The sequence below is a fragment of the Ascaphus truei genome, chromosome 1 (assembly GCF_040206685.1).
Source record: "Ascaphus truei isolate aAscTru1 chromosome 1, aAscTru1.hap1, whole genome shotgun sequence".
In the NCBI taxonomy this organism is placed as follows: Eukaryota; Metazoa; Chordata; class Amphibia; order Anura; family Ascaphidae; genus Ascaphus; species Ascaphus truei.
Window position 1 is genome coordinate 321,435,128 of NC_134483.1, and position 23,658 is coordinate 321,458,785.

At 40.8% G+C, this 23,658-nt stretch overlaps 1 protein-coding gene across 5 annotated transcripts in view; it reads left to right on the plus strand.

The window, feature by feature from the left end:
* Positions 1-23,658, plus strand: part of RASGEF1B (RasGEF domain family member 1B) — a 629,898-nt gene that overhangs the window by 596,738 nt on the left and 9,502 nt on the right. For 3 of the 5 annotated variants that reach the window (XM_075606466.1, XM_075606502.1, XM_075606474.1), the window contains 9 exons: positions 11,200-11,382; positions 12,496-12,618; positions 12,895-13,032; positions 15,271-15,483; positions 15,573-15,647; positions 16,322-16,417; positions 16,530-16,632; positions 17,827-17,906; positions 20,258-20,353. In XM_075606466.1, coding sequence (XP_075462581.1) covers positions 11,200-11,382; positions 12,496-12,618; positions 12,895-13,032; positions 15,271-15,483; positions 15,573-15,647; positions 16,322-16,417; positions 16,530-16,632; positions 17,827-17,906; positions 20,258-20,353 — 1,107 coding nt within the window. Of the gene's footprint in view, positions 1-6,598; positions 6,691-7,829; positions 8,018-11,199; positions 11,383-12,495; positions 12,619-12,894; positions 13,033-15,270; positions 15,484-15,572; positions 15,648-16,321; positions 16,418-16,529; positions 16,633-17,826; positions 17,907-20,257; positions 20,354-23,658 lie in introns of those variants that run through there. The other 2 variants (XM_075606483.1, XM_075606492.1) reach the window with 2 other exon arrangements.

Here is a 23,658-nt window from a genome sequence, read left to right on the forward strand (position 1 = left end):
GCTCTCTGTAATCCATTGCAAAGGCGTTGTCAGGACAGGAAACTATTTCATTGCCATACAGACCTACAACACATTCCCTAGCAAAGAACCAGTTTTGTTTTGTCCTAGTGACTTACGTTGACGCGCATATTCTACTAGTGTCAGACGAATAAACAGGCTCTTCCAGAAGTTTACAATGAACTGAAAAATGTACTTCCTGCATGTATTAAAAGCTCCTCTTTTTTACAGGCAGCACTGTGTTTGTTTGTAAAATACCACAGGTATGCGCATGCTATTTTAACAGGTGTGACTGTTTAGTGATGTAAAGCCTGTGGACTCTTTCAGTAAAGGAGCTGGGGAAGATCCTTCTGTTGATCAATGGCTATGTTTGGAATCACAGAAAAAAAAGAAAGCCCTAAGATCCTAACACCTGCATCATGCATTTCAAAACACCCCTTCAGTTTCTGACATTGATTTTCTTTTACGGGGTTGGGGGGAGGGGGGCCTCCAGAGCTGTACCAGGCTATTTTTGTTAGTTCCAACCCCTCCTCCCCAGTTATATACCCTTTTAGTTGCCAGTTTGCTTCCTAGATCTTCAGAGATGCCGTCTGCAGTCTTCCAGTAGGAAGAAGCAAAGTCATCCGTTGTTACTTCCTATTGGCCCACAATTAGGACTTCTCGAATGGGAGCTTTAACACCTGCAACAAAGTAGAACTTGGTGGTCTACAGAACTGAAAATAGCACAGTTCAAAATCTATAATAACAAAAGAGTAGGTGAGAGCTGCTTTAAAGCGGCTATCCAAGTGGCTGTTTTTGTTGTTGTTTTGTTTTACATTGGATTGAATCCATTGGATTGAATCCCATTAATTACAGCTCCGTGGACCACCTGCTTCTGGAGATACTTACCTCTGTATGGGGTGCTAGTAGCACCTCTATTATGATAGCGGGGATCACGTATTGGTCGATTTTTAGCTCCCGCGTCATGCAGGCCAATAGGAAGCCATGGCGTAATCAGTTTTCGATTCCTATTGGCTCACGTGACGCTGAAGCTTTAAACTTGCAGGAGATACCTGCACCCCATTTGAAAGTAAGTATCTTGGGAATCAGGGAGTCCCCGGAGTTGAAATTAATGGGGTTCAGCTCCGAAAACCCCTTGCTTCAATCCTACAGGTGCACTGACGAGTATTCTAAAACTTGCCTTAAACTTGCCTTGGAAAATCTGGGGCTATCACCAACAAGATCTAGGTACATGCTGGGTACATGCTGCAACATTTCAGTGACATTTCTGCAGAGACTAATGGCCCATCGGATTAAAACCGCAGGGTCCCTGGCAGTCCCATTCAGTTTGAACGGGACTGCCAGGGACCCCCGCTGTTAATCCGATGGGCCATTAGTCTGTCTGCAGAAATGTCACTGAAATGTTGCAGCATGTACCCAGCATGTACCTGGGTCTTGTTGGTGATTGCCCCAGATTTGTTTTAGAATACTCGTCGGCACTACAGTATGTTAAAAAAAAAATTTTTTAAAGTCCCGCTTCAATTGCTCCTTTAAGCCTAAATCTCAATGACACATTTCACAGAATATACATAACATGCTGCTCTTGTTAATTGGTAGCGGGGGAGCTTATATCTAAGGCTGTGCTTATAATGCCTTGTGACGCGACGTCACTCCAAAACAAATCAATTGACTCCGTCGCAAGCGCTTATAGTAAGCGTGACGGAGCGAATGAAAATTTGGAAGCCGGCTAAATTAGATTTTTTTAGTGACAGTCGCCACACGTGACCCTTCAGTGACATCACTGGCGACAGTCGCTAAAAAACAAATGACAACTTTCGCTGGTGGCGACAGCGACGGGTGACGTCATTGGTCGTGTCGCCGTCACCAGCACTATAAGCGCGGCCTAGGTTGTAGTAATCAAGTTTATGTTATTAATAAAGGAAAACAAACACTTCAAATCTGGGCTATTTTTAGTAGGACCCGGAAATATATTTTTACATCAATATTTTAGACTAGGAAACATAAAAGTAGAAATTGTCACTAATTGCTTGGTGACATATATATTAGAATATTTCTAATGACAAAGAGTAACCGTGTATGCCTGTTTGTATGAATTCGTAAACATGTAATGTTATGTATTCTGGATTTGCACAGATATGTAGATTCAGCTATGCTATCAGTTCAGGATTCCCTTGCTAATTTGCATATTATTAACCTGCCAGGTCCCCAGTTATGCATTATAATGAGCCTTCTCTGCAACTCTGCAGGGAAATGGAGGGTATATGTTAAATATATTTATTTTTTGATACGATGTTCCGCTTGTATGCATTTCAAAACATTATTACTTACATTCAAAGGAAGAGACAGTTTTAAAAAATGACTTCAAACCCCCAAATAATGTTTGTTTATTTATTAAATTGTAACACATTGGATGGGGTAGAGAAATAAGGGGGTGGGAAATGGGAAACAAATAATGTAGGGGAGGGGGGTGGGGGAGACGCGCATTACATTTGAGTATTAAAAAAATACTTTTAGAGACCAGGCATTCTACTGGCACCATGCAGACCAGTGTGATCAAATGAGAATTAAATGCAGCACTGGATTGCAGAAAAGACAAAGTAGCTAGAGGGTGAAGTCTTTGGGAACGGTGTACAATAAAGAGATGGATGCTGCATGCTTTGTATGCTTGCCATTAACCTTAAGGGGGTTAGTTTTGGGGTTGCAGACACTTACCTTCACCATTTATATGAATTAACATTGCACACTTGTTTTAGCACTCTACAAATAACGCCCACGGTTTGCGGAATCCACGGAGTGTATTGGTGATAATAAATCCCCAAAATGCGAATCGCCCTTTTTGAGATTGATCCACTGAAATCTGCAGATTGATCGGTCGATCCACTGCTGGTCCAAATTCGCCACAAACATACGCCCATCTCTACTTGCCATCTGGCAAGTGTGTTACCCCAACAGCCATTGCAGATAAACACTCGAGGTGACGAAGCCCCTGTTGAATGCTGAACTACATATGAACCATTATGACTGGTATTCATTGATGCTATATATAAACGTTTAATATATTACATGTTTCTGACTCTCTTGAATGGATGTCCAGAACCACAAGCTACTTCTTGCCTTGTATCAGTTAGTAAAGAGGCAATCCCTCCTTGGCCTTTAAGTGAAGTGTTGTGTGTAGATGGTGTTTAAGGGGTTACGCCAAGGGGATTAAGGATTTATAAATCTTTTTTTTTTTTTTTTAAGTTATTATGTGAAGATGGTGAGCTGGGACTTGTGATTCCCCCTGCCTGCTCCCTTTTGTGTGATGTCACTGTGTGTTCAGCGAGTGCTTGTACAGCCAGAACCCCCTCCCACCTCCCCATAACTTTATTGTCTGTGGGATAATGACTGTGTGGAATAGGGGTAAATAAAATACCTTATTGACACATACTTCCCCATTCAAAGGCCTCTAAGAAATTCAACTTGCAGTTCATTGTTATTGTTAATTATTATAATGAATGAATTGTCAATATTATGTGAGAGATCATATCTGTGCTGTTAGCATGGTTAGATTTATTTTAGGGAAGCCACTTAAGACTGTTACATTATTTACAAAAGGTTGCTTTCTGGCTTACCACATGGGATTGCACTTTTAATAAGATGCCGTATATTGTGTTTTATGTGTCAGCTTCAGATGTGGTAACTGTTAGCAGGAGGAATTATTGAGACAATGCACATATAATCATGGAATTATACATTTCTGTATCTCTTTCATTTTATTCTACTTTAGTGCCAGAATGTCATCAGATGTGCCTATCCCTGAATAGCAACATACATCAAACTTGATTAACAAGGCTTTTACATATATCACAAAAGCAAACAGAGCAGTTTTCTGTGTCATTGTTTTTTTGTCAAACCACACTTTTTATTGCCTTGACACATAAAACCCATTGTGTTCCCTTGTGAGCCAGAGACCAGTTGACAAACGAAAATGGTTTCTGAATGCTGTCAAAATGATTCCTGTCATGTCTAGACCGGGAGTCGGTCAGGAAAGGTGTTTAAACTGCTTCCATCAGCAGAAACGACTAAATCAACATATCGCAGGGCACTCTATTAATCCATGCTGTGCTTTTCATTTATTTATGCACACTTGAACCTCCTAGGACAAGAACATTGCCAATTCAATTTAAATTACAAATATTCAGCTACTGCACTCTAAATACTGTATGTTGGTGTATTCATCTGTGACTGTTGCTGTTGTGAAACAAGGAATAAAATAAACATTTTTTAAATTCCCCAAAAAGTTCTGTTTTCTTGGTCCCTTACATCTCTTGTTGTTGTTGTACAAATTGTATTTATTTTAAATATATATATATATATATTTCCCTACCTGCACTTGACTCCAAGTCACCAGCTAATAGAGAAGGAGGCGGATTCCTTCACATATTACTCTATTATCTCAAACTTTAAGCATTTAACAATACAGAGCTGGTGACCTTGAGTCAGCTGGCAGGTATGTGATCCCATTTTTCATTGTGACTGCTTTATTCCAACAGGCTGCAGTAATTTATAGCTGTTTGCTATTTTCAGGGCTGTGAATTGCTGCCACATTCCTCTGCCCAATTATGCATAAGCACATAACAGGATAATTATGCATTGTGTACATTTGGAAAACAGAACTTTTTTTTTTATATGTATAACACACTTACTTACTACCGGTGGGATTTACACAAGCCTTTCTGGCAATGAAAGGGTAAACATGGCAGAGAAGTAGTTAAATGGCAACATCCTTTTCTTTTATTGCCTCTGCCTTATATGTTTCAGTTGAGACTGCATCTTTAAAATACATGTGAAAGGAAGTCTTGACTTTGTACGGTTAAAGATAAGGAAAACCAGTTGTTATTACCATGACTTCCCAGTAATCGGATGGAACCCCTATCTTTGAAGTGGCATGTCTATGTATGCGCCGGGCGTGGTCCAGCTGTTGCATTGCATATTTCACAGCCGAAAGGAAAGGATGTACAGATAACTGGCGCATTGGGTAATATATTAGCTTCATACATTTTTCTTTATTTGCATATTGTGTTCAAATATTTAATGAGATCATATGAGTCATTTGTTTCCTCTTTTGCTACAAGGAAGTACATAATCTACATCTTTTAAGATATTTTTTTCTTCTTTGCTTTTTATGACATCAGCTGTATAGATCTGAAGATTCAATCTCACTAAGTGCACTTAACAACTCATATACAAGCACTCAAGCATATAACAAGATATATAGTATTTTTAAACATTTATTCAGTAGTTTAAATTAATTTTTCAGTATGGAAGTTTACCAACACCTAATCTTTGATTTTAGGTCACAGTTTTATTTATTTAAAAACATTCCGTCAGCCAGCCCGCCAGCCTATATGAACCGGTGCATCCTGCAAGTCAAATAGGGGGGACCCGTACACCACGCCCGGCTGGTCTCCACCGTCCGCTTTGGAATGCTCCACTCTCAGACCCCCTGTTGGCAGCCTGGGCCTAACCGCATATATTGGTGCCCATCTTTCACATGACTTTGGCAGAGGTGCAGCCTGGCCGCATAAATCGGCGCCTCCCACTTGACCAATCTCTTCTGGGGACTTAACCACCAGCCCAACCGCATAAGTCAGCGCCTTTCTTCACAGCATTTCCCGGCACCCTTAAACTGGCTGGCGTGACAGTTCCATCATAACCATAACGATGGACCTATTTACAGAAATTTAGAAAGATGGTTAGACATAAAATAATGCATATCGGGGGGTGGGAAAATTGAGAGAATTTGTGCATTTTGATTTGGGGTGCAGGGTATTTAAATCCTGGTCACCACCCCTTTTTCACACTATCCCAGTATCGGTCATCTGGGGGAATGGGGAGAGCCAACTGAAACTAAATCCCTGTGAATTTTGGGGCCTCTACTTCTTCTAAACAAGCATAGGTAACATACAGTACATGGGTGCAGGAGACGAGGGTGAGAAGGGGACTTCATAGCATATGGAATAAAGGCTGGGACAGCTAGACATTTTTATTATGTGACTAATTGTCTTTAATATACTGGTTTCCATCTGGTTACATACTTCATTAAAAAATCCCAGAGTTGTTACTAGTCTCTTGTTTAAGAGAAACATGGATATAAAAACCGTGTCATGGGTCTTCTTAAGTTGTGTTATTTTAACAACGGCCTTATAACTAAGCCATAATTATGGCAATTTTGAAACTGCTGCAACATTCTTTCGTTGTGGCATAAGTGTACCTATTAAACATAATTATATCAAACATATAATAGTACATATTGTGATGTCTCCGTCACAGCGTAAGATCTTATGTCCCAGATTAAGGCAGGAAATTTAGTATTTCTCTATATGGGGTTTATTTACAAGGATAAATAATATACTAACAGGCCCGCCGTCCCTTTAAGTCAGCGCAAAATCATAAAATAAATGCCTACTCCTCTTAGGAGACTAACTACAAATTCAGCTTCAGCCCTTACTAACTGGATGGACCGCTAATCCGGTTACAACATCACAACAGGTACTATTCTAGCTACACATATACAGTCTCTGCACACAGCAATATAGTGTTCTCTTATCTGTTATTCCAGGGTTTGGAACAGACGTCCCGCTTCAGCACTGTCTCGCGTCCTTCCTTCCTAGGGGAGCACAGTCCCATGAGAGCTCAGAGAATCTCTCCTCTGTAAGTCCAAGGTTAAGGACAGGACATTCCCGCTTCAGCACGGTCTCGCATCCTTCCTTCTTCCTGGGATTAACAACCCAAGCAGTCCCAGCAGACTCTGCGACAATCATCCAGCGGGTCTAAGGAACTGTACCAGCCTCTTCTTTCGCTGGGTTTTCTATCTCTCCCCTTCTCTAGGGAAAAATCAGTCTCTCTCATTGTGTATAGTCACTTCCTGACTTTTAAAACTCCATGAACAATCAGGAGTTCAGCCTGCTCGATTAGCTAGCAGTTGCTGCTGGCTTCTCTAGTGAGATTAACGCTCTGTGCGTTGGAAAGTTCCATAGTTGCCCTCTTCCAGCACCTAAAGGACAGTGATGGTATCACAATATATATTTATATATTATATTATGTTTATGATAATTATATGTATCATAAATGATTAAACACGTTATAAATTGTAGAGAACGATTTAAATGGCCTAGTGCAGTGTTTCCCAACTCCAGTCCTCAGGGAACCCCAACAGGTAGGATATCCCTGCTCCAGCACAGGTGGATGACTGAGCCGCTGATTGACCCACCTGTGCTGGAGCAGGGATATCCTTAATACCTGACTGGTTGGGGTTCCCCGAGGACTGGAGTTGGGAAACACTGGCCTAGTGTATTCACTGTATTGTGACTACAACATATTTTGCCAAGTGTGAGAGAGGCTTCAAGATTTGTTTGGTTTAATTATCCTTAAAAAAAAAATTCTTTTATGTATCCATTGTTGCCTTCATGGAACACAAAGTTAATCAGCGAACAAGTGGCACGTAATGCTATTATTATCCACTAAGCTCTTTAGCTTGTTATTGTATAAGCTTGATGCAAATTAACCTCATTGACAAATATAGCAATGGAATGCCCTGATCAAAGTATTAGCACTTATTCCATTATATAACTACAGTGTGAAACAATGGTATGCATCTCAATAGGTGAGGTGGTACGATATGAAATACTTCCCCTTTGAATGACTATATTAGTGTTCCAATGAATCTATTGCTGGGCTTCCCTTTATCACATTAGTCTAGAAAAGTTATCAGGACACCTCTTGCGCGTGACAATTCCACATTTTGTCACATTTACAGATATTTTTTTAAGACTTCGTTATTATAGTTGATGTGCACAGAAGTAGGCTGCCATAGGAAGCCTCAAGGGATGATGTTGCAACTTCGTATTGACCAGTGGGACCCTTGAACAGACATTTTCTGAGCCCAGACGGAGCTGCTACTGGCAGGCAGAGGGTCCCCAGAGCTGAAATCAATGTAGAGCCCCATCATCAAACTTAGTAAGAAGCCACCGGAGCCAAGGTAAGTGAGGTTTACAGAGGCCTTCACTGCTTCCCTGGCACTTAATTTAAATCCTTCGGGAAGGGCGCGGGGCCTCTGTAAACCCCGCGCCCCCCCGCAGTCAGTCTCGTACCCCCCTTGGGTGGCACGCCCCCCCAGTATGCACACTGCTGCACTACAACATGAGCAGAGGTCTCAAGACTGCAGATAGAAATAATATCAGGAAGCCTTCAAAACTAGCAACATTAGCAAATAATAAAACAATGTAGATCGAAAATTGCTTCAGCAATATTTTTAGAAAACATTTCACTATATATTTGGATGTATTTTTCTGTACCAACATCCAGCTTGCTCCTAATCCACCCAGCACTATAATCTTATTTTTGTTAGGCTAGGGTGAAGGAGTGGCTCAGTGAGTAAAGACACTGACTGGCACTGAGGTCATAGCAGGGGAACCTGGTTCAATTCCTGGTGTCGGCTCCTTGTGACCTTGGACAAGTCACTTTATCTCCCTGTGCCTCAGGCACCAAAAACATAGCTTGTAAGCTCCTCGGGGCAGGGACCTATGCCTGCAAAATGTCTCTGTAAAGCGCTACATAAATCTAGCAGCGCTATACAAGAACATGTTATTATTATTATTACATACTTTGGCCCTGGTGTGTCTGTCTGGCCAGAGAGAAACAGTTGAGCCCATTATATCAGCATTTATGGTTGTGTACTGCTAAGCTGTGACACGTGCATTATTGAATTCCCTTCTTTTTCTTTGCTGCAATGAAGGCAACACCACTCGCAGCTGAGCAGATGCATAAAGTAGCTTTATGTTACTTTGAGGCAAAGAGCCTTCCCCCTATTTTAATGCAAATAGTCTTTTGCAATAGATGAAAAGAGTCATTAGTGAGGGCTAAAGTCCCAGCAGCCCCAAGCCTCTGTCTGTGTTGTACTTGGGCTTTCTCCTATTGTTTACTCACTGAGCCTCTCATTCTCGAGTTGATCTGAATACCTTCATTGTTTGGCTGTGCTGCCAGGAGCTGTAAGTGTGTGCGCACTACATTTTGTCCCCAGGAATCTAGCTAATAACTTAATAGTCTCTCCACTGAGCTTTCTTTGAAACGTTCTTTGTTGAGAAGTATCTAGTACAGATGGAAAGATGCTACTTATCTCCAGGCTGTCACTTCACTTCTTGTGCTTGTAATCAGGCAACTGCACAGACTGGTATCTGCTATTGTCCACAGCTTCAAACCAAGCTTCTTTGAGATAACATAGAATAACCCAGAGAAAAAGCAACAGCATCTGTCTTATTATTATTATTATTATTATTATTATTATAATATTATTATTATTATTATTATTACTACCAGGAGGTATTTCTAGGCTAGCTGCAGATGCACATTCTGGCTCTATATGATTGATTAAACAATTTGTTTTAAAACATGGTTATTACCTTTGCCTTGCCTGCATTGCTTTGTACGCCTTCAGTGGCATGGGCTCCAGTAACACAATGCAGATGATAGATTCTGCTTACAAATAAAGATGCAGCATCGTTGACAACTGATTTACTTCAACATTGTAGAAGTCAGAGATGCAAAAATATAAAACCTTTCTAAACCATACTTTTTAATATACAGGCATACCCCGCATTAACGTACGCAATGTATGTAAAGTGAAAATGTACTTAAAGTGAAGCACTACCTTTTTTCCACATATCGATGCGTGTACTGTACTGCAATCGTCATATACGTGCATAACTGATGTAAATAACGCATTTGTAACAGGATCTATAGTCTCCCCGCTTGCGCACAGCTTCGGTACAGGTAGGGAGCCGGTATTGCTGTTCAGGACGTGCTGACAGGCGCATGTGCGAGCTGCCGTTTGCCTATTGGGCGATATGTACTTACTCGCAAGTGTTCTTAAAGTGAGTGTCCTTAAACCAGGGTGTGCCTGTAGTAATCTTTGTTCTATACACATAACATAACCAGTTTTCTGGCCTGGCGAATCTGAACCACTCATCTGTCATTGTTTGAACTTCAGGGTAAGGTCACACTGGCAAAAAGTGTGCCATGTTGCATCACAATGTGAAATGTCAGCAGTTTCCTCTGGGCCCCCCTTTTATTTTTTACATGTATAGGAAGAGCTGAACCGCGTTTATTTCAACTTCGGGGACCTCCTGTTTTCAGGATACTTACTGGAGAAAGTGCTACTGATACTTCATGTTGGTTTAAATCCCCTGTGTGGCAAAGGCCAATAGGAAGGAGCGACGGATGACATAGCAGTTTCCTATTGACCTGCGCGACGTGAGAGATTTCAATATCCATTTTATTTTCCCTTAAAGCTGCAGTTCAGTCAATATCCTGCATGTGTGTTTTTTTTAATAAATCAGTTCTGTGGTAAGAAAAAATACTTTTAGCATTTTCTGTTTTTAAAAAAACAACTTTGAAAGACCAATTTTCTTGTATTCTATTTTATCAACCATTTGCTAAGGCACAGCCCCTTCATGTCCTGTCACAAGCTCTGGCACACCCCTTTGTCAGCCCTGCCCTCCCCCTAGCACATGTCAGTGCAGGAGTGCGCATGAATATTCATGAGCTTCCACTGAGTGACAGAAGCAGAAGAAAAACATATGCCATATCTAAAGACCTTGCCAAATTTTGCCGATCAATACATGGAGAACGAATTGACTGGCAGCTATACAGTTCTTTAGGTAATTAGAGATTGCCCACATGAAACTATTAAAGTAAAAAAATGAATTAAAAAAAAAAAAAAGACTGAACTGCAGCTTTAAGGGGACAGTACTGGCGGCACCATCCACAGTAAGTATATCGGGAACCATGTGGTCCCCGGAGCTGAAATTAATATGGTTTAGCTCTGGAAACCCCTAACTTCCTATATATGTTAAAAAAGGGAACCTTGGGGCTGAGGGGGGGGGGGAAGATATGTGACACAGAAGGGGGAACTGCTCCTTTAACATTAACAGTGTCACAAACCCCCAAATATGTCATGCAATAAAGATGCCATGAGAATGCACATTAATGTTATATTGTACAGTTATAAACAAAGATGTTTATTGCCTATAATAAACTGGCAATATTCTGTAGTATATTTATGTACTGAATGAGCTTTTGCAGTCTTTTCATTTGCATTCCCACCCTGTCACACAGATATGGATGAATAAACCTACGTTTGTCTCTACTTTTTTGTTTCTTCAGGAGAGAATGCCACAAACGCCAACTCTTGTAGCCATGTTTGACAGCAGTGGTTTCAACCGGAACTTGTATCCGTCGAAAGAAGAGAGTTGTCCTGGCCTGTATTACCAAGATAACAACCTGCTGTCTGGGTCCCTGGAAGCTCTCATCCAGCACTTAGTACCCAATGTAGATTACTATCCGGATGTAAGTTTAAGCACGCAGAAAATAAATCTGTTGTCAAGCACATGATTTCACACAATGTATGCTTACAAAGGAAAAATGTTCAGCATAAGAAACGTACTGATAGCGGTTCACTGTGACACTTACAGTAGATAGTGGTGGGAGATAAAAAAGAATTCCCTAGTAACTCAAGTAACCTGCGTTAAGAATGGAAACTGTATTAGAGATCTTTTTAGTTGTACGTAAGGTAAAAGCTGTTTAGGTTCTTTTCATTTCTCCTTTTTTTTAACTGATCTACAGAGGACGGTAAAAAAACAAAGACGCAATAAGGCTTTAACTGCATAACTTTTTTTTGTAGTAATAAAAACAGGAGGATACAAATGCCTTAATTGAATGCCACAACACAATATTCACTTATTTATTTCCTCAATCGGCTGGATGAGCTCAGAGTCAATGTATGATAAATACAATGGAAAAAAATGTTTCTTAAGAACAATATCGTTTTGATCGATAAATACAATTTGACTACTTTTATAGGTAGAATGCAAATGAATATGTAAAAAATCTTTTATGTCCATAGTTGTAGTTTTTATGTCCTATTTTCTATGTTCTGGTTTGAAGCATGCTTTTCTCTATCATTTTTGAGTTATGTGGTAATGTCTTGCATAGAAAAATATAGTTTAACTCAGGGGTGCTCAACTCCAGTCCTCAAGCCCCCCCAACACGTCAGGTTTTCAGGACATCCCAGCTTAAGCACAGGTGGCTCAATCAATGATGAAACAATCTGATTGGGCCACCTGTGCTGATGCATGGACTGATTGGGCCACCTGTGCTGATGCATGGACTGATTGTGCCACCTGTGCTGATTCATGGACTGATTGGGGGCCATCTGTGCTGATACAGGGACAGATTGGGCCACCTGTGCTGATGCAGGAACTGATTGTGCTGCCTGTACTGAAGCAGGGAAATCATGAAAACCTGACCAGTTGGGGGAAGGGGTTGAGGGCTGGAGTGGTGCAGCGGTGCAGCCCTGGTTTTTAACTCACCCAGTTTCCAACCTCTGGTAGTTTTAATGAGGAAAAAGGTATCCATACGTTATTTTATTTTTTTAACCCAATATCTACCCTTTTTCTACAGAGAACATATATATTCACCTTCCTGCTCAGCTCTCGACTTTTTTTACACCCCTTTGAATTAATGGCTAAAGTGTGTCACGTGTGCATGGAACAGCAACGATTAAAAGAGCCAGGAAATGATAAGGTAAATATTGCTTAAACAATTCTAAAAATGCTTAATAATAGTGGACCAGTGGGCCATATTTAGAGGCACTCAAGCTGTAAGGCATCTCATGGCTCATTCAGATGAACATGTCGTACGGTTCCTTACGTTTAGCAAATATGGGGCCATTGTTTCGGAAAATAAATGCAGATAACAATGGAATAAGGAGGTTAGAACGCTCCGTTGTTTTTACCATATCGTTTTCCCATTGCTGGCGTGTGTTGACCTTCCTCACCGTGGTATTCTCCTGTGTGACAGGGCCAAATCCGGAAATTGGCACCGAAAATCCTCCAGTTGTTGACAGAATGGACCGAGACATTCCCTTATGATTTCAGAGATGAGAGAATGATGAGAAACCTGAAGGACACAGCTCAGCGGATCACCAATGGCGATGAGGTCAGTGAGCAGAAAATGCATGATGAAGAGTTTTATCTCGCTGAAACTAATAGTCTTGGCTGCTTTCCCCATTAACATTTTTTTATGTAATGGATACCAATGCAATATTTAACTGTAACAGAATTCTACACATTGAAGCATTTTAAATTAGCAGCTATAATGACAATGTTCACTGTAAGGGTGAATTATCTCGCCAGACAAAGCAGCATGGTGTGCCATAGTATCTCTTGTGACTTTGAGAAGGCCTGAGCACTCCAGGCAACACCTTCTTTAAAAAAACAAATACAAAAATAGTTTGGAAGCAAGGAGTCTCCGGAGTTGAACCACGTTGATTTCAGCTTCAGGGAACCCCTGCTTCACGAGATACTTACCTGTGTAAATGCTGCTGGCAACTCTGCGCAGTGTGAAAATCCGGCGTCACGTGGGGCAATAGGAAGACACAAGGGATGACATCACGGCTTCCTATTGGACCACAGGACGCTGGACTTTAAAACCGCCATATTGTGAACCCAGGTGGGGTTACTACTGGCAGCACCTACAGAGGTAAATATCTCGTGAGACAGGGTGTCCCCGGAATTGAAACCAACGTGGTTCAGCTCCGTAGACCCCCTGCTTCACATTACTTTAAAAAAATGCAAAACAAACAAAGTGTCGCCAGGAGGGACTCTTTTAAGGCTAAGCAGCAGCAATTATATGTCCCAGCACAGCTCTGGATGCAATAAATGGTTTGTAACATTCAACAGATAGCTACAATGGGTACACAAAGACCTCCATGACCCTGTTTTTGTCAGACTGTACTGCATCATCACATGGGCATGAATGTTCATACCAAAGCCTTGTCTGATAGGAAAAAGCACCAAACGTTTCCCCTTTTCATCTGACTTAGACTGCTGTAGAAAGTCCCACACACAAGGCTGCAGCTTGGGAACGTACTGTTTCTTAATATATATTTTTTGGACTTTTTCCCCCTGCACCATCACATATTAACATTACTTCTTGTGTATAATCTTGTGGTGCTGACTTTCTGTACTTACAGTACAATACTATGTCAGTTCAGTGATTTTACTGTGCAGTTGTCATGGAACTGACCAGTTCAAAATAGTTCTGTGACATCATTCTTTTGATTCTGTGCTGCTGATCATGGCCGAGCAGCACACAAGCAGTAACTGGACAATACAATCTTTGTTTGCAAGTAGAATTGGGAAAGGTTTGACTGCCTGATAATTTCACTTTGTATGCCCTTGTGGGATTAAAGCAGTGTAAAAATTGTTGGCGCCGGCAAATTCTTCTCCTTGAACTTCCACTGCAAAGGGCTTTTGCCAAGTATTTTTGTGATTCTATCAGTGCAGAACAGGCAGGGGACATGCTGTGGGCCTTGAAGGGTTCATAACTAGAGATCAAGGCAGACGATCCTAGGCATACGACAAAATAACTTTAGTGTGATTCATATTGGCTATCGCTCTCAGGATGTTTAGTTAATTAAAATAAACCAGTACAGTTAGATTCATAAAGTGTCATATTAACTGGGAAAAATACTGCTGCAATATGTATGAAAGTTGAGCACTACAGTAGTAACACTTTTCTTGTAAAATAATCTGCAAGGCACAGGTGGGCCATTATTTTGGCTAGCGGGCCACTTCACGAGCTTTGGTAAGCTTGGTGGGCCACCCACTTAATATAGGTCCTCACCAGCATGCTCCCCTCCTCACCAGCATCTTCCCTACATACCCCCTTCTCTCTCTTTCCCCCCATCTGTCTCTCCCCAAGGGACCTTAACTGTGGTGTGGGTTCTTACTTGACTGCGGAGGGAGCCCACACACGTGGTGATTGCAGAAGTTGCAGCCCTGACGCGTAAGGCCCCGCACCACAGATAGGACCTGGGGAGTGGGAGCGGAGATAAGGGATCTTATCTGTGGCGGGCCGCACATAATCATTTGGCAGGCTGTATGTGGCCTGCGGGACTTTTTTGGCCCACTCCTGCTGTAAAGGGTCTTCCAGCACTGTAATGTGTCATAGAAAGAAGCACTGCTTAGGAAACATGGCCTATTGTTCCCAATACTGCAATTGATATATTTGAGCTGTTACCAGCTTTTGATATCTTTCCATTTTTCACTGTTTTTAAATGACTTTAGACTTGTTAATTTAGTATTTCTGTTAGATAGCTTTGTTTACATAGACCCACTAGTTATGTTTCAGAACATTCTTATTTAGAGATTAAAATCAAGGTTTTCATGACAGATGTATAGAAAAACTGTGCAACAGATCATCCAAAATCTTATCCGGAAGCTGGCTGCTCTGAGTCAATACGAGGAAGCCATTGCAAGACTAAACGCTCAGTCCACTGACCGCATGACCGTTTTAAAGACCAAACCACAGTCCATACAGAGGGATATCATCACGGTGTGCAGTGACTCTTATACATTAGCCCAGCAGCTCACTCACATAGAGCTGGTAAGTAATGGCACTTAAAAGGTTCCAGGCTTCATTGCTATCATGAGATATCTTACAACACATCTGATATATGACTGCTTTCATTGCAGGAGAGACTCAGTTACATTGGAGCAGAAGAGTTTGTCCAGGCTTTTGTGCATAAGGATCCGTTGGACAATGATGAGGTAAACTTGAGTTTGACTTCGTAGGCCGACCATGAAAACCTAATGGTGCAACCCGTGGGTAGGAACATTTTATTAAAGTTAACCCACAAAAAAATGATTTAATAGCTCCTCTATCTAACCAGCTAGAGTAGCATAAATGTAACATTACGGACCATATTTTCTGGGTGCTATGTCATAAGACACCTTACAGCCCATTCACTGAATAAGCCAAAAATTGTATTATGGAATAGCACTGCTTAGTAAATGTGGGCCTACATGTACAGTGTGCTGGAAACAAAAGCATCTAGTTTATTTATCTACCGTACTTATGTGTTATTGTTTCTGTCACTTATCTCGCAAATATAAAAATGATACGTGTATATTGTTCAGTGCTAATGTAGAGTAGACTTCAGGATCTATGCTATGTACAATATGCTACTCCAGAACTGATTGGCTTACAATAAAATGATATAATCAGTTATATTTGAAGGTACTGTATTGATACCTATATGAAAATAGATAGATGTAGTCTGTAGATGAGATTGGTCAGAAAAGCATATGTACAAAGTACATGTTGTTCCATTAAAAGATATTGCTTACAAAAAAAGATCCGGTGCTCTCCAGAATGAATGCAGTTGCCACAATTTCCTATTGAAGTGAAATAATATGTAACGCAATGAACCTTCTTTCATTAGAGCTGCTATAGTGACCGAAAGAAGACTCGAAACCTGGAAGCCTACGTGGAATGGTTCAATCGTCTTAGTTACTTGGTTGCCACAGAAATCTGCATGGTGAGACACTTCATTTGAGCCTTTTTCAATGGATTGCTCTGTATTGCTCATAATACATATACATGTTGGGGGTACTAATGAACCATAATGATCGTCCCTACTTTTCCTGCAGCCTGTGAAGAAGAAGCACAGGGCACGGATGATAGAGTTCTTCATTGATGTGGCTCGAGAATGCTTCAACATTGGAAACTTTAACTCTCTAATGGCAATCATTTGTAAGTACTCCAAATGGCCATTCTTGTGGGGTGGATTTCTGAGACCTTTCATACTGTCATCAAAATAATACTAATAATACATACGAGAAAGTATGTCCCCATACAAATAACACCACATAGTACCTATTGTATTCAAATCAGATGCAGAAATGGAAATGCACGTTTGTGTTAAGGGTGTCATAAATTATCAACACATTTATACATTGAATTTTTTTGTGTAGAATGGAACAGTGTTATCTCAGATATATAAACACTGGTGTATACAAGGGCCAATAATAATAAAAAAGGGATGGGCTTATCTCTTCTTAACTATTATTGAGTTAACTATCACACTCTTTTGCTATCACTTTCTCCTGACATTTTTATATCCTGGTCACTGTCCCTGTCCCTGTCCCAATCACTCCCTGTTTACCAAGATTATTGTTCAGCTTAGATTGTTTGGCTGTGCTTTCTCTTAATGGGTGCCTCTTCTATCCCATTTTCCCCATCTTCCTCTCTGCAATGTTAAACCCCTTTGGCACAGCTGGGCCCTTTTCTGGGAAGGTTTTGTTTCTCACCTCTTGGGCTTCAATCTTAGTAGCTGGCTATAGTTATGGGTGGGGGGTCCACATGATGTCTGCTGTGCAAGCCAAACTCCAAAGCTTGAGACGTACAGGCTGTGGAATTGTAGCTGCAGCAGCAGCACTGCTCACAGATGAGCTAAAGGGCATACTGTATTGGCAACAAAAAGCTCAAAAATAACTTTTGGTTTATTAGTCATCTTGGCTGTGCTATCCAGTTTATCACATTTCAACAGACTTTGTAATAGGGAAAGGCTATATTTAGTATGAAATCAAACTGTTAACAGTACCGAGATACATAAAAAAAGGCGCAATTGCTATCTGAAGTCTGAGGAAGTACAGATCAAGTAAATGTGACAAATAGAACTGTGCCTGTGCTTGAATTACAAAAGAACAATAATTGTATTTTTTTTGTAATATACTTTACATCATTTTGTTTTTCATCCATGTGTTGCTGGCTTTATTGACAGCACATGAGTTAAAAAGAGTTGGAAAGACATTTCAGAAGTTCTTCATCCAAATATAAAAACTATTCCACTATGTCATTTGTAATAGTCGATCGTGGTGTATTATGGTAGATATATCTGGTGATGTCTTTTCTAATTAGTATATTTGTTTATCTGTGTTTTTAAAGCTGGCATGAACATGAGCCCAGTATCCCGGCTAAAGAAAACCTGGGCAAAAGTGAAGACTGCAAAGTTTGATATTCTTGAGGTATGTGAAATTGGATTTGTTAATGCACTCCAGTAGCAGTAGCATACCATTCTTTATAAGCGTATATAGACATATGTAAATATATCCTTGCAATCATACTCCTATGACACCTTATGGTTTTAGCTGATTATATCATTATAACAAGTATTTATTATTTGTTTGTAATTATTGTAACTCATACCTAGGGTTGCCAGGTGTCCGGTAATGAACCGGACAGCCCGGTATTTGGTTACTCTGTCCGGTAAAAAATGAGATAATACCGGACATGTATGTGTGCGGGGTGGGGGGGAGGAGGTGACATGTATGTGTATGCCGGTATTACCTCTCCGGATTTAGTAACCAATCGCGGGATTTCCCCTGAGAAGGGATAGAGCAGGGCCGCTGCTAGGGGGTGATAACATTACTTGAATGTATTTGAGAGCAGCACTCTCGCTGTGTGGTTTTCTGCCACGGGTGCTGACGGGGACAGGTAATAGTCCCTACTATATATAGTATATAAAGTAAAATAAAAAGTACTGACTTGGTCTTGTGATAAGGTGTAACGGTGTTTCCCCCACCCTCTGGGAGATCTGCCAATTACAGGGTGTGTAATGCTGTTTACCTGCTGGTTCACAGGATGCTGAGCTTTCCGCCAGTGGTATGGGGAAGACAGGACAGGCTTTTGGGATGATGTTTAGTTCTTCTCTCTGTGGTTCAGTGCCTCCATCTCTTGCAGGCTCCAGGGATGCTGGAGACAATCCCCGCAGGATAACTCTCTGATACTCCCCCTGGTAGATTGTACTCAGGTGCAGGAGTATATTTTATAAAGTGGAACAACTTTATTCTTCAACTCACAGCATACAGTCAGCATACACTTGGCCTCCAGTCTTCAGGTGGTCCCTGGACTAAAATCCCAAGGCATGGGCCCAAGGGTCTGTCCTACTCTTCCCCTACTCCCTGATAGAGTAGGGGTATAGTCCTCACTCCCACTCCCCTAAGGGAGGGAATGGAAGGTGGCCAGAGCCCTGGGCACACTCTTCCGTGGGACAGGCTCTCTCAGGGGAGAGACAACTAACTAAATTTACATGTGCAGCCCCTTAAGTACCCTTTGGGAGGGTCCAAGGTCTGAGTCCAGGATTGGGCAGAACACAGGCCTTGTCCCTGCCCCCCCTCCCTTTTCACTCAAGGGAGCTGATCACTGCAGGGGGAAACCCTGATTGGGTCTAACCCAGCCTGCACTTGTACAAGGACTTACATGCTAGGCAGGCCAGACTAGTAGCCAAAACCCTCTCTCTAGCAGTGCACCAATTGAATCTCGTAACTGCCCAGTCAATCATATTCCAGTACTACATTGCCCAGAATGCTGTGCAAAAACTGAATTAAATAATCCTAAACAAGCGATCGCTCACAGGAGAACGGATCGAGCTGCAGCTTAGCTAATCACTTGTCAGTGTGCAGATTGTATTGATGCACATATTGGATGCAATTTTTTTTTTTCAAAAATGGCAGCTTAAACTGCAGCATTAAATACCTTTTTCATAAGACCACGTGAGTGCTTTCTATTTTTACTTTATAGATAACTATAATGCAATATTTAATAGCTTGCATAACTTGTCATATAGGTGGGAAAAATGAGGAACAGACCTCAAAAAAACGATGCTCTGTCAATAGCAATATGTAATAAAAAGATGTTATAAAGCAAAATGTCTCTGCTTCTTTCGGTTGTGTCAGCGTGTGGGGGGAATTACGTAAATAAGTAACGTGTCTTCGGTGTGTTGAAAATGGACTCAGCCAGGGTGGGGGGGTTAATAAGCTTTAGCAATCCAAATAAAAAGACATTACAATGCCATGGGATACTCACAATGTCCTCAGATAGCTTCCCTTACCGCACCCTGTGTCCCACACCATGTATCAGTTGGCTGGTATTCACGATAGGCTTCCCGTGTCCGCCTGTTATCGCTGAAAGTTGATAAAGGACCCCCACACAAAATCTGATCACCGTGCGTGCTCCAACCGGTAAATAGCGTAGCAAAAAATGGTACAAATGGTGGTCACTGCTGCCCGAATATTCAGAATCAACCAAGCGCCAAGTTAGTAAAAATATTATTTATTTCATGAAAAAACGAAAAAGCATGACAAAAAGGTGTACGAGACGAAACACGTTAGAGCTGTACACCTTTTTGTCATGCTTTTTCGTTTTTCCATGAAATAAATAATTTTTTTACTACAGTAACTTGGCACTTGGTTGATTGTGAATATTCGGGCAGCAGTGACCACCATTTCTACCATTTTTTGCTACCTTTTCATATAATTTGATCACAGCTTTTGCTTCAGATGGCAGCTTATCGGTATTTTTTATTTTCCCTCTGCAGCATCAGATGGACCCTTCCAGCAATTTTTACAACTACAGAACGGCTCTGCGAGGGGCAGCTCAAAGGTCCCTAACGGCTCACAGCAACAGAGAGAAGGTATATTGTCTAAATGACTTAGCAAACAAGCAGTGATAAAATGTGCAGATGGCCCCCAGGGATACTATTGTTTGCACATGAGATTTAGACTAAAACACAGACATATGGTAATATGGGAACTGTTGTAGTAAAGAAGGAAATGGATGATTTTGTGAGAGTAATGGCGGACACCAAAGAAAGAAGGAGAAATAGCTCAGTTGAGGTTTGAACCTCACCAATAGCCATTAAGTGAACGATCTCATGTGATCACATACTTATCACAGAGATACACAGCAGTGCAAGTAGCAATGTTTGCTTTGTTTTGCTGCTATGCAGTGTAATAGAACTGCAACACGCTTATGCTACTAGTATGAGACTTGTGGCTAATCTCGTCATAATTTGTAGCTACTTTGTTTTGCTGAAAATATCTTTCTAAAAAGGCAGAGGCATGTTCATTTCCTAATCAATATTAAGAAGTTCAGTAGATATAAATGGATATTATATATCAAAGTCTTGCAGCTGTAGAACATGCAAAACTTTGCAAAACATGGCAATGGAGCAAGCGAGATTTTTCATTGATAAATATGGTCCTTTTTGCAACAGTTTTGCACCCAGGAGATTTTTTTATGCGCACCTTTCTTCAGTCACGACGATCGGGGTAATATTGCATGGAAACTCCTAATAAAGTCAATAAGAGTTTCTATGCGATAGTGGCCTGATAGCTTTATAAATAAACACCATAATACAGTATTTGCTATGTCTGCTTTTGATGCATAATATCCATCATACACGGTAATATAAATTTAAGTAAGTTAATAAATAGTAGGTGCAAAAACCGCAAATGTACCAAAATGGTCAACACAGTAGTGTTTTTATGAAGGTGTTGCCATGACACGTACTGGCATTTAATTGTTAAACTTTTTAAAGGTATAGCTATAGTGTGAGTTTATTTTTTAAAACAAAATGTTATGGATAAGGACATAAATAAAATAAAAAAATGCTTGTTATTCTATCCTAGAATCCTAAAATATGTATTTCTGGAAGCTCGCTCTTCTGCTAAAACAGTGCAGCCGGTTTATATAAAAAAATAACAGCTGTGAGAGACCTGTTATTAAGAGATGTTAGTTCTTGAGAGGTGCTAAAACAATTTTCTATCACTATTGTGCTTCTTTCTTTAATAAACAACCACTGACCCTTGTCTTCGATCCATGAATTGAACCAGGAAATACAATGTTTGGTAAATATCCCCCTCTGCCTGTAAGAGCTAAATTACTTGACCCGACTTTCCCTTCATAACAAGCTCATTAGACAAGCCCAAGCATGCTGAGGAATAATCCCAACTTTGAAATCATGTATTATTCAGAAGCTGTAACGAAGCATGTCAGGTATGCTACATTGGTTTTACAGCATTCTGTTTGAAATGAGAAAACATAACATTCTGAACTGCCCAGAAATGTAAATCAACACTCAGGATTGTTCAGGGTCTTCTCATCTTGGCTTGTCGTTAAAAACTTCTAATTCTTAACTTAAAAATTCTTGTTGATTTTTCTGTGAGCCTCACTGATTTGGAGTCACTTTCACTGCATTTTATCATGGACAATCTCATAAACTTCAGTGACGTCTCCCCGATTATCAGAATTTTCCCATTTAAATGCCATTTTTTTGTCCTCAACCCCTAAAACACACTGATTTTCATCATTGGAGATTGTCATCTCTGCTATACATTTGAGCCAGTGGACTATATAGGTTTCTAGTAGCCTCAGGTGTAGAAGTGCAGCGCACAGCAAAGAACTGGATCCACAGGACAGCAGCAGTATGATGAAAATAAAAGTTCTTTATTAGAAAATCATGGTGCAGACAGGTATGGGTGCAGAAAAAACCTCTGTCTCTAACGCGTTTCACGCCTTGCTGGTGCTTCGTCGGAGAGTACTCATTTATATACCTTATATACCTTAAACCCAGCCTATTACCTTCAATCAAGAAATTATTGTTTATTACAAATCCAGTCATTTGAGCACTATATCTGAACAATGTTCTTCTACCTATTTAGGTTTCTATAACCAAATCTCATAGTAGACATCTCTGCCACATGTTTAATTCTATATTTTAAACAATGTATCGCCTGATGTCAACCAAAATATTAGGGTTTTAGTTTGTTTCTGAGTATGAGGGGGAGCATCTGTACGTTTTATCACTCTCTGTTTTCTAAACAAAAGAGTAAAACAGTCACATATCAACTTGATAGTTGTTCTTCTGATTTAGACTGCGTCCACACTAGTGCATTGAAACATTTCAATTTTGCATTTATCCATTCCTATGTGGTGCAGCAAAAATAAGCAGTACTCAGGGTTTCCAACTTTAACTGATGGTCAACCCTGAGAAAATACAAACAGACATCTCCCTCTGTGGTGTAGTGCTTAGCCTTAGAGCAATGTACTTGTAGATGAAAAATCAAGGGTTCGATTCCTAAAGTATATACTGGTAATATAATAATTGATAAATTATACCATACCATACCATGCAGGAATTGAACCCCTGATCCTTCATATGCTAATGCAATTCTCTAACTGCGACACCACAGAGGATGTTCTGACTTATTAAACAACCTTAATACTGCAGTAAATCATCCAATTAGAATACACCGTACAAACATTATCTATCCACATTGTGGTGTAGTGCTTAGAGCAGGGCACTGGTATATGTAAATGATTGAGGGTTGGTGTGGTATAATATATAAATGTCAAATGACAACCTGGCAGTACTGCACACAAGCAAAAGTTTATTGTGGCTCAATTCACACGCAGGAAATGTGCTGCACTATGATTGGTTGGCTACAAGCTGATTTGGGATTTGGGATTGGACTGTTGGATTGTTGGACTGTTGGACTGTTGGATTGTTGGACTGTTGGACTGTTGGATTGTTGGACTGTTGGATTGTTGGATTGTTGGACTGTTGGACTGTTGGACTGTTGGACTGTTGGGCTGTCATTTGTCAGAGAAGGGTCATGTGGCCCTGCTCTATACTCGAAACTCAAATTTAACTGTCTCCCAAAGCACCAAGCTTGGGAGAGCATGTGAGCGGGGACGTGAAGATAAAGATTAAAAGAAGTGAAGCGCTAGCTTGGCTGCATCCATGGTGCCTTCGCCCGGGCGGAGGCTGTGGGAAAGCAGGTGCTTTCCCTGGCCATAGTGGATGAGCCATGTCTAGAGGCATGCCTAGGCGCGTCATGTAGCTGGTTCGCCCTCATTGTTTAACTGATTTCTCGTGCATCGCGCGCCCCCTCCTGCCTGCACGCGCCTGCACTCTGCATGTACGCGACACTGCCT